Below are 17,674 nucleotides of genomic sequence, written 5' to 3'. Positions count from 1 at the left end.
TGCAACATAAAAATCCCGCTTCTGTTGCACTTTTCCTGGTACATTTTCTGTCACTCATTCATCCACAGAAAATTTATTATACATCCTTGGAAAGGTTTCTTTCTTGAACCTCACCATCCTTCTGGTGAAGATGCTGTTGGGGAGAGAGTCCCAGGATTAGACCCAGCTGCTGTGAAGTGACAGTGATATGTTGGCAACACATGACCTGCTGGAGGAACTCAGTAGGCCAGGCAGCATCTGCGGAAAAGAGTGAACAGTCAATGTTTCGGGCTGAGACACTTCATCAGTCCTAAACGTTGAAACGTTGGCCCGAAATGTTGACTGTTTATTCTTTTCCACAGATGCTGCCTGTTCGCTGAGCTCCTCCAGCATTTTCTGTGTGTTGCATGGATTTACAGCATCTGCAGATTTTCGCTTGTTTGTGCTGAGGAACTCGGCAGATTGACCAGTATCTGTGGGAGGAAAATAATTGTCAAGATTTTGGGTTGAAGCCCTACATCAGGACCAGTCGACCGACAGAGAGTTTTGGACGTTTTCTAATTCCTTTTCCTGCACAGGTACTGCTCGACTCACTGAGTTCCTCCAGCAGATCATTTGTTGCTCCAGATTCTAGTGACTGCAGTCTCTGATATCTCTATCATACGTTAGTGATTCATTATGGTTTATAACCATCCAGGGAATCTATAATGCTCTCGGTTTTAATTTGACATCAAAGTAGCAAAGTTTTTTTTCAAAAACTAATCAGTCTCAGCTCAGAGTTTGAAGAATATTTATTTTTTACTCAGCTGACTCACCAACACATTAAGAAGAACTTGATATTAATGTCACTGTCATTTGAAAGTCACAGAGGGCTGTCAGGGAACTAAACAGATGGTCGTCGTGATGACATGGCACCGAATTGACTACCGCAGTTTGGATAAGGAATTCACTCCCTTCGATGGGCTGTGTTCCCGTCGTCATTTATCTTAACCATCAGCGGTTTTGCAACGCATAGCTCTTAAAATGTAAAAGAAAATATCAGTAAGTTCTCCTTAGGGAAACATACTTAAAAACAATTTAAGATTCTCAAATGACTTTCAGAAAATAATCTAATCCCTCTGACTTTAATCATTTAATCTGAATCACTTACACTGTGGTGAAATACGATCAATTGGAATGTTTTCTAATTGCCTCTTGGAGTCATACAGGACACAAACAGGCCCTTCAGCCCCACTGAGTGTGTGCTGGCAACCAAGTATCCATTCAAACTAATCTCATTTTACTCTCCCGTCGTAAAGGGAGGTGGGGTGGTGAAGAAGGAATTTAGCTGCTGGCCTTCATCAGTCAGCAAGCACAGGAGTTAGGACTGCAGCTGCGCAGATATCGGTGAGGCCACAGTGTACAGCTTCAGTCGTCCTGTTGTAGGAGGTGCATGATTAAACTGGAAAGGGAAAGGGTATGAAGATTTAGGAAGACACTAGCGGCAGTCAAGAGCTTGTTATAGGGAGAGGTTGGGCTGACTACGACTTTTCCTTGGCATGTAGGAGACTAAGGACTGACCTTATACATGTGTATAAAATGACGAGGGAGAATGCACATATTCTCTTCCCCGGGGTTGGAAAATCAAGAGCTGCGGGGCATAGGTTTCAGGTGAGAGGGGAAAGCTCTAAAGGGGGTCAGGGAGAAGCTTCTTCCTGCAGAGGTCAGTGTGTATACAAGCTGCCAGAGGAAACAGGTACAATGACAAATACAAAAGACATGTGAAAACATTGGATAGGAAGGTTTTAGAAGATTATGTGCTAAATGAGAGCAGGGTCAACGTGGATGGGTTGGGCATGTTGCATTACTCGATTATGCTTAGAGTCTATAACTCCCCACGCCCCAGACTTTACAACTCATCTACACACAGAGCAGTTTACAGTGGTCCGTCAACGCACCTCTCCTCTGCTATTTTATCCTACCCTAACCCATAGTGAGTCTGATTTATAACCACTGGGGTTTAAGTGAATGAGAAGGGATCTGATTTGAGACTCTGAGAGGCTGTCTCCTTGGACTGAAAGTCCACAGCTGGAGTTTCTCAACTCAGGATAAGGGGTTGATGACTCCAGATTGGAGAGAATGCTGCACAGAGGCTGTAGATGTTGGGAATTTAGACCCAGATGGTGCAGATGTGCAGTCAACGAGCACTTTCAAGTCTGGGCAGCTGTGTTGCCCATATTGGGTAGGCTGTAATTGTTTTGCTAGGAAGGAGGCTGAGGGAAGACGTCATTTATGAGAGGCTGCCTACACACTAGGAATTGTTACAGGAAGAGGTTGGGTAGACTAGGACCTTTTCCTTGGAAAGTAGGAGATTGAGGAGTGACTTTATAAAAGCGTATAAAACTATGAGGGTATGGATGGGATGACTGCATATATCGTTTTTCCCAAGGTTGGGAACTCAAGAGCTAGAGGACATAGGGTTAAGGTGAGGTTTTAGGTTTAAGTTGATAAGAGTATGAGAGGGATCAATAAAGTAGGTGTTGAAAACCTTTTAGCAAAGACAGGAGGATCAAAAAAACAGGTTTAAGATGGGAAGAAGGATGCAGCATCAATCTAGAAGTAATAGAGCCTGCAGGGATGATATTGAACAAGTGGTGACCAATATTAATGCCACACAGCTCCAGTGAACCTAGTTCAATCTTGACATCTGGTGCTGTTTGTGTGGAGTTTACACATGCTCCCTGCGACCACGTAGATTTCAACCGGACACTCCAGTTTCCGTGCACGATGTTAAGAGAAGATGTGCATCAATTGACTGGTAAATTTTACCCCTCCCCACTGTGTGTAGGTGAGGGGTAGAATATGAGGGGAATGTAGGAAGTATAAATGAGATTACAGTAGGTTTAGCATGGCCGATAGTTGGCTACTCTCATTGGGCCAAGGAGCCTTCTACCATACTAACTCTCCATGGCTCTATGAAATAGAGAAATAGCAGAGATTCATGGTAGAAAACACAAAAGAAACAGCAACAATATTTTTTTTAAAAGGGACTGCAGCAATAAAGGAATTCAAGTTACTTTCTATCTTATATATTGCAAATAGCATAAATTGAGATGAACTTCTGGGACCTACATCCCAGTCTTTTAAAGGAATTGGTTGCAGAGACAGTGCATATGTTGGTTGCAATGTTCAAACATTCCCTAGGTTGTGGAGAGGTCCCAGAGGGTTGAGAAACTGTAGATGCAACACCAGAGCTGAGAAAAGGAGGTGATCAGAAGGCAGGGAATTTAGATAAGTTAATCCAATGTCAGCTGATGGGAACCCTTTGTAGTGAAGGTAATGACGTGTCATTTAGCGAATCATAAGAGGATCAGAGTCAGTATGGTTTTGTGGCAGAAACTTTGTGGAATAAATTTAGTGGAGCTCACTGAGGATGGGTCAGACAAGGTGCATTAAAGTGATAAGCGCAAAGAGCCGCAAAGAGCATTCAATAACGGTGTAGCTGATTCCATTCCTGAATGCAGATGCTCTTACACAGTCTGGACAAGCACTTAGCTCTGAAAGATGATGGACCAGAAGTTGGTAAAGGAGCTTGAAAGCTGGAATATAAAGGGGCTGAATTGACTGACAGGAGATCATTCCACTTCATTGAACTGATTAGAGACAGGTGAGAACTTTTTAAATATTTTAGAAAATATTTAAACCATCCTTTAAATACACATAGATAAATAGATGTCAAGGCACTACTAGGTGTGGCTGGGCATTGAGGGGTCAGGTGTGAAGCGCATCCTTCTCTGGCTTCGGCATCCTTTACAGTGTCCATGGACTACGTACTCATGGGCAGGAGGAGAGCCAGTCGGGCTTTCCCGACTCGTGCTTCTCCATCTCCTGCTTCTGTGTGGATGGCTTCCATGTGTTCTGCAGTTGGCTGGCAGGCCCTTACAGTCCCACCACATTCCCATCCACGCAGTTCAGGAGCTCCCCAGAATGCAAACTAGGAACATCAGAGACCTTAAGCCAAGTGAAAAGGATCACACACATACACATTCCCCCCAATGCTCTTCCCGAGCAAGAATGGCTGAACTCAAAGTTATCAAAAGGTCATTTTCTGACACAAAATACTTACCCCCGTCTTCTAGAATACTAAATGCAGAAATTTCCCACAACTTTGGTAAATTGATATCCAATGTTAATCTGCAGGGAGAGAGAAACAGATTGTAATATTCCATTCATATTTTATCTGTCCTGGAGACCATATTTCCACAAAAATATCTGTACTGTGTATTTTCCCATAAATGCACAGACATGAGTGCTTTGTTTCTGGCTTCCCTGTGAAGCTGCAAATGACTCACTAAGCAATTCCAGGTGGGAATACAGGAGAAATTATCTCTCCCATTGGAACGTCGGACTCAGCCCATGGAAGAAGGGAATGATCAATCAAAGGAGGAACAGAAGTGTCAGACCCTAAAGCTCTTCCTTCTGTGACACTATCATCCAGTAGGTCACACAGAATTATATTATCATTCATTTGTTCTAACACAGAGGCTGGTGCTGCGTGAGATTAACCCCTTGCCAGCTTCCAGTAGTGCAATCTGGAATTTCCCCTCCTCCACACCTTTCCCACAACCCTTGCTCCCACCCTTAAGCAATTCCATTTTAGAACCTAGAGTCCGAGAGTACAACACAGAAGGAGGCCGGGCAGACTTTCTGCTCCACGGTAACCTGATCTTCTGCCTAGTTCCATCTACCTGCAGCTGGATAATATCCCATCCATCCATATACGTATCCAAACTTCTCTTAAATGTTACAATAGATCCCTCATCTACCACTTTACTGCCAGTTAATTCCATACATTCACCACCCTCCGAGTAACAAAGTTTCCCCTCCTCAGATTGCCCTTAAATATTTCACCTTTCACCATAAACCTATGACCTCTAATTCTAGTCTCACCACAACCTCAGGTGAAAATGCCTGCATGCACACATCCTATCCCTCATAATTTTATATACCTCTGTAAGATCTTCCCTGATTTCCTTCTGTTCCAGAGAATATGGTACAAATCTATTCAACATGTTTCTATAACTCAGGTCCTCAAGTCCAGGCAACATCCTTGTAATTTTTCTCTGTACTCACTTTCAAGATTATTGATACCTGTCATGTAGGCATTTTGTACTCTAGGTATGAATGCTATGCCTTTCATCCTGAAACCAACTTTCCCTTCCAATTGTCAGTCCAAACCTGAAACAATCTTTTAAGCCAAATCACTTCCCAAGTGTTCCAATGAGAATGACCTGAACTACTTTAGTACGTGATCCCAAATAATCCTTTAAGAGTGAATGAGAATGAAAGGGTCAATGTGTGAGAAGCATTTGATGTCTCTGGCCCTGCACCCAGTTGACAAAAGGGATTCTCACTGAAGTCCACTGGATACTGAAGGGATTGGATAGAGTGCTCATTGAGAGGGTGTTTCCATCAATAGGAGAGTTCAGTGGGATATTCTTTAGGGATGATATGAGGAGCAATTTCTTCAGCCAGAGGGTGGTGGATCTGTGGAATGGTTTGCCATGCAGTACTGTGGAGTCCAAGTTACTGGGTGTATGTAAGGCAGAGATTGATTGGTAAGGGTGTTAAAAATTATGGGAAGTAGGTGGGGGAAATGAGGTTGAGAGAGAAAAACAAATCAGCCAACTTTGATTGATGGAGCAGACTTGATGGGCCAAATGGCCTAATTATGCTCCTACATCTTATGGCATATGGCATATAATTGTAGCTTCCAGTTTCAAGGCATGTACCACCACCATCATTACCGAAATGTGTTTGTCCCTGTAGTTTCTTGTATCTCCCACATCCAAGCCTGCTTGAACAAAGGCTGTAGTCTAGGAAATGTGCTTGTGACTGTAATATCTATACGCAAAGAGGAAAGCACAAGACACATTATCAGCAAATGTCCAGCAATTATCTGTTACAATTGGCCTCTTGAGGTGTGCAGAGGAAGCCTGGTTTGGCCGAGTTGGTGTGCATTGCCCTTGGCATATCACTGTTGACCCACTCAGCAAAATCAATCTGCACAACGGATTATGCTGAAACCATCTTTGGAAAACTAAATATTGCAAAGGAACCAGTTGTTGCATATCACAAGTCCTGGTTATGTGACCACTGACGCCAGGCAGTCTCTGACGGGTATTGATAATGGCTGGAGTCACCCGTCTTGGAAAGACACGGCTCAGAAGAAGGTGATGGCAAACCACTTCCACAGAAACCTTTGCCAAGAACAAGCATGGTCATAGAAAGACCACGATTGCCCACATCATTCAGCACGGCACATAATGGACAAAGGAAGCAGTTGTTCCTATGGTATGGATGGTGTAATCATGGGATGCTTAAAGACAAGATGGATATTTGAGAACGATTGGGAGGTTGGGAGCCGTGGGGAACAGCACAGTGGAGGAATGAGGCCTATGACAGACTATATTGAACAATGAGGTAGGCTGGAAGGGCAGAGTGGCATTCTCCTATTCCTACTAAACCCGATTCTGAGTCTGTTGTTCTCCTGCCTTTGGACAGCTAGACGTTCTAAACGCAAGAGGTTACAGTGTTAGTGACTGTTCTGGATCATAGCGTGGTACGGCACGAAAGCAGTGACCCAGTGAGTGTGTTGATCCTATTTTATCCTCCTCACATTGCAATCAACTCCAGCCAGGTTGTATCCCACACCTACGGTGCCATGATGGCATAGCAGTTACTGGGACGCTATTACAGCTCGGGGCGTCGGAGTTCAAAGTTCAAGTGCGCCGTTCCTCATAATGAAGTTTGTGCGTTCCTCTCTGGCTTCCTTCCACAGTCCGAAGTAGGTTAGCTGGGCATTGTAAATTGTCTGGTGATTAGGCTCAGGCTGGTGCGCAGCACAGCTCAGTAGGCCAGAAAGCCTGTTCCACACTGCATCTCCTAATAAAATCCAGTTAATCATTTATTGAGATACACCACAGAACAGGCCCTGCTGGCCCTTCGAGCCACAGCAGCAAGCAACCCTCCAATTTAATCCGAGCCTAATGAGGTCACAGGGAGGATGTGCAGACTCCTCACTGACAACACCAGAGGTCGGGATTGAAGCCAGTCTCTGAAGCTGTGATGTGGCAACTATTTATACAATAAAATACAATAAGAATAATTTTAAATAAGAAATATCGACTTACAAGGATGTTGACTGGATTGGAGAGCATGCCTTATGAGAATAGGTTAGAGTGAACTTGGCCTTTTCTCCTTGCAGCGATAGAGGAGAGGTGAGCTGATAGAGTGTATAAGGTGATGAGAGGCATTGATCATGTGGATAGTCAGAGGCTTTTTCCCCAGGGCTGAAATACCTAGCATGAGGGGACATAGTTTTAAGGTGCTTGGAACTAGGTACAAGGGGAATGTCAGAGGTCAATTTTTTTACACAGTGGTGGGTGTGTGGAATGCGCTTGCAGCGAAGGTGGTAAGGGTGGATACAATAGGGTCTTTTAAGAGATTCTCAGGTACACGAAGCTTAGAAAAATAAAGGGTTATGCGATAAGGTAATTCTAGGCAGTTTCTAGAGTAGGTTATACGGGTGGCATAATATTGTGGGCCGAAGGGCCTGGAATGTGCTGTAGATTGCTATGACTCTATAGGTATTTTGAATTATAACACAATAAAATACTATCAAGTAATTTAAAAAAATAATGCCACTGCCTCACGGTTGCAGATCTCCGGCACTGTCTGTGTGTGTGGAATTTGCATGTTCTCACTGTGACTGTGGGGGTTTTGCCCGAGCTCTCCAGGCTCCAGGTTCCTCCCACATCCCAAACATGTGCCGGTCTGTGGGTTAAGTGACTGCTGCAAATTGCCCGTCATGTGAAGTTGAAGAGTAAAATCTAGAGGGAGGGGGAATTGGAACAAATTGAAATGGGATCAGTATAGTGTTAGTGCGTGCCAGCACACACTTGATGGGCTGAAGGTCCATTTCTCCTGCTCCCTGGCTCTTGTGCGTTTCTCACCCTTCCTGGTGGATTGCATTATCGTGCCACTCATTGGCGTTGCACTTTCCCTCATCCGTCCGGTAGCTGCTCGTTTGATGCCATGTGCCTGTGATGTTGCAAGTTTTTCATTGCATACACGTGGCTTTCAACTTAACTTTAACTTTGTTGTGCTCGTTCATGCCTTGTAGCGCATCAGGTGGCATTCTTGCCGTTTCTGCATTTTCTGACGGTTTTTTTATGAGGCCGAGTTGTTACCTCAATCCCAGCGCAGATGGAAAGCGTGCAAGGAGCCAGCTGGATTCGAACTCGGGACTACTTGTCTCGAAGCCTGGTGCTGATGCCATTACACCACCCGCCAACAAATTTTGACATTGATTTGATTTTTTAAGACGTGTGGAAGTTATTTCTTACCATTTCTCTGTGGCTGCAACGGACTCCTCTGCCATGGAATGGTTGCCGGCTCTGCAAACAATTCAATCATTTCATTCAATTAGTTTGTTGCAGGCAACTCTCAGAGATGGGCTGAAGGATGAGGAGCGTTAGCAACCTGCATTTCCGGAGCATCACATTAAATATCAACCATATTATTCTGGCAACAGCTCTCTGAATGGCCCTGATTTACAGCAGCTCAGCTCAATCCACAAGGAAAAGAGGCCTCCCCTTCACTGACTTTGCCTACACTTCCCGCTGCCTCAGGAAACTTTACTGCCCATTATGCCACCGGTGTTTAGGGCAGCAATGAAGTTCCTTCAGTGTTCAGGGTGTCTTTCATCATGTCAGTAGCTTCCGCTTGGTTTTCAGTACTGTCAATCAAGCAAGTCCCAGGTGGGGACTCAGAGATAACATTGCACTCAGATGTTGAAGTTCATTGTTGTTTCCATAACAACTTTGTTTTACCGGTCAGGATTGTTGGCCTTGAGCTGAACCCCCGAACATGGAGGAATGGTGGATCACTCTTGGCCTGGCCTCTACCTTTTGACCTGTTTGGCCTGGGTGACCCTACCGGGAACCAAAGAATAAAGCCCTGACTCCAGCCAACTTAGCTCTCCAGGTCACTGAAGCATGCAAGCCTCCAAACCCAACGACAAGTTTGTGATCCTCTTGGAGGTCTTGGGAAAAACAGCCAACATAATCAAAGGCCCCACCCACCCCAGACATTCTCTCTGTTCTCCTTCTATTTGGCAGAAGATACAAAAAGTTTGAGAAGACGTAGCCCAAAGACTGATCTATCCCACTGTTATAAGACATTTGTATGGTTAAGTTGAACTCTTTTTCTCCCAATGCTTACCTGCATTGTCCAGCTGCACGTTCTCTGTAACTGTAAAACTACATTCTCCATTCTATTACTGACTTTTCTTTTTGTACCATGATGTACTGATGTATGGAGTGATCTGTCTACCCGGCATGCAAATCGGAATCAGAGTCAGCTTGACTATCACCAGCATATGTCGTGAAATTTGTTGTTTTACGGCAGCAGTACATTACAATACATAATAATTTTTAAAAACTAAATTACAATAATATAAAAATTAAATTAAATAAGTAGGACAAGCAGGAGCAAAAAAAAAGGTAGTGAGGTACATGGGTTCATTGTCCATTCAGAAATCTCATGGTGGAGGGTAAGAAGCTGTTTCTAACACATTGAGTATGTGTCCTCAGGCTCATGTAGCTCCTCCTTGATGGTAGCAATGAGAAGAGAACATGTTCAGAACAATGTCTGTGTCAAACACAATGCTAAATTAAACTAAACTTCTGTCTCACTATGCACATTCACATGCGACCTAAAAGGCTCTTAATTGAGACTATTGCATATGCTCCAACAAAACCTCTGGCAGCTTGTTCCAGCCACCCACAGTCCTCCACATAAGAACAGCTTTGCTACATGTCTCCTTTAAACTTTCAAAGTTACGAAGTTTAAAGTTTACCATTTTAAAGTTATGTTCTCCAGTACTTGAGATTTCTACCGGGAAAAAGATTCTGACTTCCTGCCCTATCTGCACCTCACATAATTTCATAAACTTCTATTATGTCTCTCCTCAGTTTCTGGTGCTCCAGTGAAAACAACCCAAGTTTATCCAACCTCTCCTTATAGTTCATGCCCACTAATATAGGTAATATCCTAGAGAACCTCTTCTGCACCCTTTCTAAAACCTCCACATACTTCCTGTAAATGGGCTGACTGGAAAAGCATCTCAGGATCCTCTGTTTCATTCAATTCCTCTCTTCCGCTTCTCCACTGACACAGAGTCAGGAATACCAAAGAAGTGATGTGAACTTCAGAAAGTTGGGAAAACACACAACAGTCCACACTGAGGAGTCAGCGGTGGAAAGGGTGAGCAGCTTTAAGTTTCTGGTCATAAATATTTCAAAGGATCTACCCTGGGCTCAACACACTGATGCAATCATGACAAACGTACATCAGCAGCTCCACTTCATTAGGTGTTTGAGGAGATGTGGTATGCCTCAAAAGTCTCTTGTTGCAAATTTCTACAAGTGTATGGTGCGAGCGTCGCAGCATGGTATGGAAGCTCTAATGCAAAGGATCACAAGAGGTTACAGAGGGTGGTGGATTCAACTAGCTCCATTATGGGCACAATCCTCCCCACCATTGAAGACGTCTTCAAAAGCTGGTGCCTAAAGAATGCAGCATCCATCCTCACCATTGAGAAATGCCCTCTTCTCATTACAACTATCAGGGAGGAGGTACAGGAGCATGAAGACCCACACTCAACATTTCACAAACAGTTTCTTCCCCTCCACCATCAGATATTTCAACAGTCCATAAACCTGTGAACATTATATCGGTATTCCTCTTTTCCTCTATCGATTTAGTTTTGTTTTTCATTAGTTATACAAACTACTGGTACTTTTTTATATCTTTCACCATACTATAACTGTAAAAAAAAACAAATTTTGTGATATTTGTTATTGGCAGTAAACCTGAACACAAGAGATTTTGCAACACACACAAAATGCTGGAGGAGCTCAGCAGGCCAGGCGGGATCTATGGAAAAGAGCACAGTCGAGGATTTGGGCTGAAACCCTTTAGCAGGACTGGAGTAAAAAAGCTGAACGGTGCAGGGAGGGGAGAGAGAAACACCAGATGATAGGCAAAACCTGAAGGGGAAGGGATGAAGTAAAGAGCTGGGAAGTAAATTGGTAAAAGAGACAGAAGGTCCCCTACACCTCCTCCCTCACTATCATTCAGGGCTGGGGGCGTCACGTGATGACGTAGGGTCGAGACGTTGGGAATCCAGCTCCCTCGTAAAAAGTAATGAAATAGGGTTTAAATGAAGAAGAGTTAACAAATATCTACTAGAAACTATTTATAAGCAAAATTGATAATTTTCCTGGATAACGAAGAAAGAAGATTTTTCGTTGACTACCGGAAAGCGGAGAAATTTGTACAAAAATTACCTGATGTCCACGAAGAGGAGTAAAGAATTATAGAAATGAAATGGACTAATGATGAAGACTGAAACAAGGTTGGACTTGACGGACATTTATAAGAAGAAAAAAATAGTCGAGGAGTATTAATTGGGAGTAGAGACATTAATTATTTTCTTTTTTTTTCTTCACTAATATATTTTCTTTTTTTTTTGCTTTTGCGGGGGAGCTGGAGGAGCTCCTGATCAATGGCTGCGAGTTTCACATGTACAATCATGGCGATTGCCATGACCCGTAAAATGGGGGGGGGGGGGGGTAATGTTGTGTTCTTTTTATTCACAACATCAGTGGGGGGGTATTTTGTTTTTTTTTCTTATATATTAGTTATCTTTTTTATATTTTTCTTCTTTTTTGCCTGGATGGTTGGGGAGAGACTCATAGCAAAATGGAGAATTTTAAAGAGTTCCCAAGGTACTATGAATGATTAATTTGCTTAATTTATTAAGTTTTAATGTTAATGGAATTAATGGACTTGTGAAAAGAAAAAGGGTTTTAACATATATTAAGAAAATGAAAGGAGACATAGCTTTTTTACAAGAAACGCATTTAACAGAAACAGAACATAAGAAATTAAAGAGAGATTGGGTTGGAAATGTTATTGCAGCTTCATTTAATTCAAAATCGAGAGGGGTTGCAATTTTGGTTAATAAATCTTTACCAATTAAAATACAAAATGTAATAATTGATTCTGGGGGGAGATATGTAATTATACATTGTCAAATTTTTTCAGAATTATGGACTTTTATAAACATTTATGCACCAAATGAAAATGATGCAAAATTCATACAAGAAGGTTTTTTGAAATTGGCTGATGCACATGATAAAATATTAATAGGTGGAGATTTTAATTTTTATTTGGATCCAGTTTTGGATAGGTCAACTAAAGTTGCTACAAAATCAAAAGTAACAAAATTAACTTTATCATTAATGAAAGATTTAAACCTGATTGATATATGGAGAAAAATTAATCCAAGAGAAAGAGATTATTCATTTTATTCAAATAGACATAAAACTTACTCAAGGATTGATTTTTTTTTACTGTCAAAAAATATTCAAGATAGAGTGAAAAGTGTGGAATATAAAGCAAGAATACTGTCAGATCATTCTCCCTTGATAATGACAATGATAATGATGGATAAGGAGGAATCGATTTATAGATGGAGATTTAATTCAATTCTATTAAAACATCAAGATTTTTGTGATTTTATGAAAAAACAAATTCAATTTTTTTTGGATACAAATTTACATTCAGTAGAGGATAAAATTGTATTATGGGAAGCGATGAAAGCATATTTAAGGGGTCAGATTATAAGTTATACATCTAAAATTAAGAAGGAATACACAGCAGAAATAGATCAGTTGGAAAAAGATATTATAAAGTTAGAAAAAGAATCTCAAAGACACATGACAGAAGAAAAACGAAGACAACTTGTTAACAAAAAACTACAATATAATACACTCCAGACATATCGTACAGAAAAAGTAATTATGAGAATTAAACAGAAATATTATGAATTAGGTGAAAGATCACATAAAATTCTTGCTTGGCAGTTGAAAACAGAACAGGTTTCTAAAACAATAAATGCAATTAGAACAAGTGTAAATAAGGTTACTTATAAGCCTTTAGAAATTAATGAAACTTTTAAAAAATTTTACACTGAACTATATCAATCAGAATCAAAGAATAAGATTGCTGAGATAGATAAATTTTTATCACAAATAACCCTTCCAAAATTAAATTTGGAAGAACAGAAAGGATTAGATATGCCCTTTACATTAAAAGAGGTTGAAGAAGCTTTAGGATCACTTCAGAGTAATAAATCTCCAGGAGAAGATGGTTTTCCTCCTGAGTTTTATAAAAAATTTAAAGATTTATTAATTCCTCCTTTTATGGAATTAATATATCAAGTGGAAAGAATGCATAAACTCCCACAATCTTTTTTAACAGCGATCATAACTGTACTGCCAAAAAAAGATAGAGATCCTTTAAAACCAGCATCATATAGGCCTATTTCTTTGTCGAATGCAGATTATAAAATAATAGCAAAAATTTTATCTAATAGAATATCTAAATATTTACCAAAATTAATACATATGGACCAAACAGGTTTTATTAAAAATAGACAATCAATGGATAATATAACCCGGTTAATTAGTATAATTCATTTGGCACAAAAAAGAGAGGAAATGAGTGTGGCAGTTGCTTTGGATGCAGAAAAAGCATTTGATAGATTGGAATGGGATTTTTTATTTAAGGTATTAGAAAAATATGAATTAGGAAAATCTTTTATACAATGGATTAAAATTTTAAATACTAATCCTCAAGCTAAAGTAGTTACAAATGGTCAGATTTCAACACCATTTTGTTTAACGAGGTCAACTAGACAAGGCTGCCCATTATCACCTGCTTTATTTGTATTGGCAATAGAACTATTAGCTGAATTAATTAGAACAGATTCAGATATTGGGGGCTTTAGAGTTAATCAAGAAGAATATAAGATTAACTTATTTGCTGATGATGTTTTGATTTACTTAACAAACCCATTGCAATCTTTGCAAAGATTATCTTTTAGATTGGAAGAATATGGGGAAGTATCGGGTTATAAAGTAAACTGGGATAAAAGTGAAATTTTACCCCTTACCAAAGGAAATTATAATCAATGTCGAATAGCAACTCAATTTCGATGGTCAATAAATGGGATAAAATATTTAGGTATTAGAGTTAATAATGATGTAAAAAAATTATATAAACAAAATTATTTGCCATTATTAAAAAAAAATAAAAGAGGATCTTGATAAATGGATGATGTTACCAATAACATTAATAGGTAGAGTTAATGTTGTAAAAATGAATATATTTCCTAGATTGCAATATTTATTTCAAACTTTACCAATACAATTACCTCAGAAGTTTTTTCAAGAACTGAATAAATATGTAAGGAAATTTCTTTGGAAAGAAAAGATGTCAAGAATATCATTGGAAAAATTGACATGTAAATTTGATTTAGGAGGGTTACAACTTCCAAACTTTAAGAATTATTATAAAGCAAATCAACTTAGATTTATTGTGTCTTTTTTTGATGAAGAAAAACCGGCATGGATTAGAATAGAATTAGATAAGATAGGAGAAAATACACCAGAAGATTTTATATATAAATGGGAATCCAAATGGATACGGGAAAAAAAAGAATCTCCTGTATTAAGACATTTGATTGTTTTATGGAATAAGGTAAATATGGACGATGAGATAAAGAAATCTTTATTAGCAAAAAGGACTTTAATTCAAAATAGGCTTACTCCTTTTAAAATGGATAATAAACTTTTACATAATTGGTTTCAAAAGGGGATTAAATATATAGGTGACTGTCTTGAAGGAGGTATATTGATGTTGTTTGATCAATTAAAAAATAAATATCAAATATCAAATAACACTCTTTTCTGTTATTTTCAATTAAAAGCTTATTTACGAGAAAAGCTGGGACAAACAATGTTGATACCAAAACCTAGTGAAATAGAAATATTAATTCAGAAAGGAAAAATTAAAAAATTTACATCTTGTATGTATAATTTGATTCAAAAGCAGACAATTAAATTAGGAATTCATAAATCAAGACAAAAATGGGAATCTGTTCTGAATGTTAAAATTGATGGAAAAAATTGGTCAAGATTATGTTCTGATAGTATGAGAAATACAATAAATGTTTGACTTAGATTAATGCAATATAATTTTTTACATCAATTATATATAACACCACAGAAAATAAATAGATTAAATTCAAATATGTCTGACCAATGTTTTCGATGTAAACAAGAAATTGGTACTTTTTTACATTCTACTTGGTCTTGTTTTAAAATTCAACCATTTTGGATTAATTTAAGACTTTTATTGGAACAAATTATTGGAGTACAACTCCCACATAGTCCATTATTATTTTTATTAGGAGACATTGAAGGGACAATAACAAAATTTAAATTGAATAAGTATCAGAAAAATTTATAAAAATTGCATTGGCAGTAGCCAAAAAAGTTATCGCAGTTACTTGGAAATCTGATTTAAATTTAACTATGGATCGTTGGAATAATGAAATACATAGTTGTATTCCACTTGAAAAAATTACGTATAATCTAAGAAATGAATATGATATATTTTTGAAAATTTGGTCCCCATACTTACAAAAGATAGGATTAGATACATAGGTCCTTTGAAGATAAAATTATAGTAATTGGGGAAAGTGAAAATAAATATTAAAATTATTTTGAACTCCATGGAGCATGTGGGGATCCTCCGATATCCAGGCAATCTTTCTTTTCTTTCTTTAGATAAGGGTTAAGGGGAGGGGAGAGGGTTAACATCATTTTTCTTACTATTTTATCACCACATTTATTCTTTGTAATCTCTAAAATTTAATAAATAAATAATATTTAAAAACTATCATTCAGGGCCCTAAACAGTCCTTTCAGGTGAGGCAACACTTCACCTGTGAATCTGTTGAACCTATTCTGTGTCCAGTGCATCCAGTGTGGCCTTCTGTATATCAGTGAGACCCAACATAGATTAGGAGACCAGTTCGCCAAGCACCTACCTTCCGCCTGCCTGAAAAAGCAGGATCTCCCAGGGGCCACTCATTTTAATTCCCCTTCCCATTCCCATTCCAATATGTCTATCCATGGCCTTTTCCATAGTTGTGATGAAGCCACACTTAAGTTGGAGGGACAACACCTTGTATTCTGTTTGTGTAACCTCTAACCTGATGGCATGAATGTCGATTTCTCGAACTTACAGTAATGCCTCCCTTCATCAATTCCCATCCCTTTGTCCCTCTCTCATCTTATCTCCTTGCCCGCTGGTCTCCCCCCTTTTTGGCCTGCTGTCTCTTTTACCAATTTACTTCCCAACTTTTTACTTTATCCCTCCCTCTTCAGGTTTCACCTATCACCTTGTGTTTCTCTCTCTCCTCCATTTACCTCTTAAATCTACTCTTCAGTTTTTGTACTCCAGTCCTGTCAAAGGGTTTCAGCCCAAATCATTGACTGTACTCTTTTCCATAGATGCTGCTTGACCTGCTGAGTTTCTCCGGCAGTTTGTGTGAGTAGCTCGGATTTCCAGCGCCGGAGGGTTTTCTCTGGTTTGTGACAAGAGATTCTGTGGTCGCTGGAAATTCGGAGCATCAAACCCACATAAGATGCAGGAGGAAATCAACAGGCAGATAGCAGCCATGCAGAGGAATAAATAGTCGACATTTTAGGCTGAGACACTTCATCAGGATTAGAAAGGAAGAGCGAAGAAGCCAAAAGCAGGATACTATCCACTTTCCTGTTCTGAAGGGTCTTGACCCAAAACTTTTACTATTTCCCTCTATAAGTGCTGCCTGACTTGTTAATTTTCGCCAGCATCGTGTGCATGATTTTGTCCAACTGTTTTAGATAATTCAGGGATCCATCAAGTAAGATCTGTGTGGTAGATAATTTTGAATATAAGGTTAAAAGAGCTGTAACTATTGCTAAAGGCTTGGTGTCCTTGAGAACATGCTGTTTTTATAATTAAAATTTCTAGACTACGTAACTAAGATTACAGTTCTGGCCAAATCCCTCATTAAAGTGATAAGACAGCTGTAGAAATAGCAGGCAGATAAAGCCCAGATTAACTCTTTATCTTGCTGATTGGAGTTGGTTTTGCTCATTTGTCTGATACTAGATATAAAGACAAGCTTTTCCTTTGTACCTCAGAGTTCACATTGAACTCTCCATGATATGATGCTAAAATAAAAGATTCTCCACTTGAAGTCTAGCATTGAGCTTTGTGTTAAAAATTCCCTGACCCTGTGTCTCTTCTACTTCTATTTTTGGCCTTCCTTGAACAAGCACTAGTCACAATACTCCAGATGTGGTCTCACCAATACCATATATAACTAAATTACTCAGCTGTTTCTGTACTCAGCTCCCACAAACAGTAAATGACAAGACCGTGGAGACTGTCAAAAGGCACTGGACAACTAAGCTGGTGTAGTTCAGGGGTCTCAACATGAAGTGGTGATTGTCCGTTTCCCTCCACAGACACTGCAAGACCCTGAGTTCCTCTGTGTTTTTGTGCGTTCCAGCATCTGTAGTCTCCTGTGTCTCAATGGTATCATTCCGTCAGCTTTCCAGATTACTTCTGCTACTTGCACACAAGCCTTTTCCAAACTGTGCATGGGGATGCTGGATTCCTTTGTACCACAGTGCCCTCAGTGTCTGGATAATCTGCTTCTGCAATAAAGTGGAGATGTTTGTTA

General features: G+C 39.7%; 1 protein-coding gene across 1 annotated transcript in view; it reads right to left on the bottom strand.

The window, feature by feature from the left end:
* Positions 1-752: 752 nt before the first annotated feature.
* Positions 753-17,674, bottom strand: part of LOC140716960 (complement C3-like) — a 52,321-nt gene continuing 35,399 nt past the window's right edge. The window contains exons 13-16 of the mRNA XM_073030154.1: positions 8,367-8,417; positions 5,766-5,862; positions 4,085-4,152; positions 753-996 (exon numbers count right to left, since the gene is read on the bottom strand). Of these exons, the coding sequence (XP_072886255.1) occupies positions 926-996; positions 4,085-4,152; positions 5,766-5,862; positions 8,367-8,417 (287 nt within the window). The 3' untranslated portion in view covers positions 753-925. The remainder of the gene's footprint in view (positions 997-4,084; positions 4,153-5,765; positions 5,863-8,366; positions 8,418-17,674) is intronic.

This window comes from Hemitrygon akajei, chromosome 2 (genome assembly GCF_048418815.1).
Source record: "Hemitrygon akajei chromosome 2, sHemAka1.3, whole genome shotgun sequence".
Classification (NCBI taxonomy): Eukaryota; Metazoa; Chordata; class Chondrichthyes; order Myliobatiformes; family Dasyatidae; genus Hemitrygon; species Hemitrygon akajei.
Note: the sequence above shows the minus strand (reverse complement) of the source record. Positions and strands in the feature narration are given on the sequence as shown.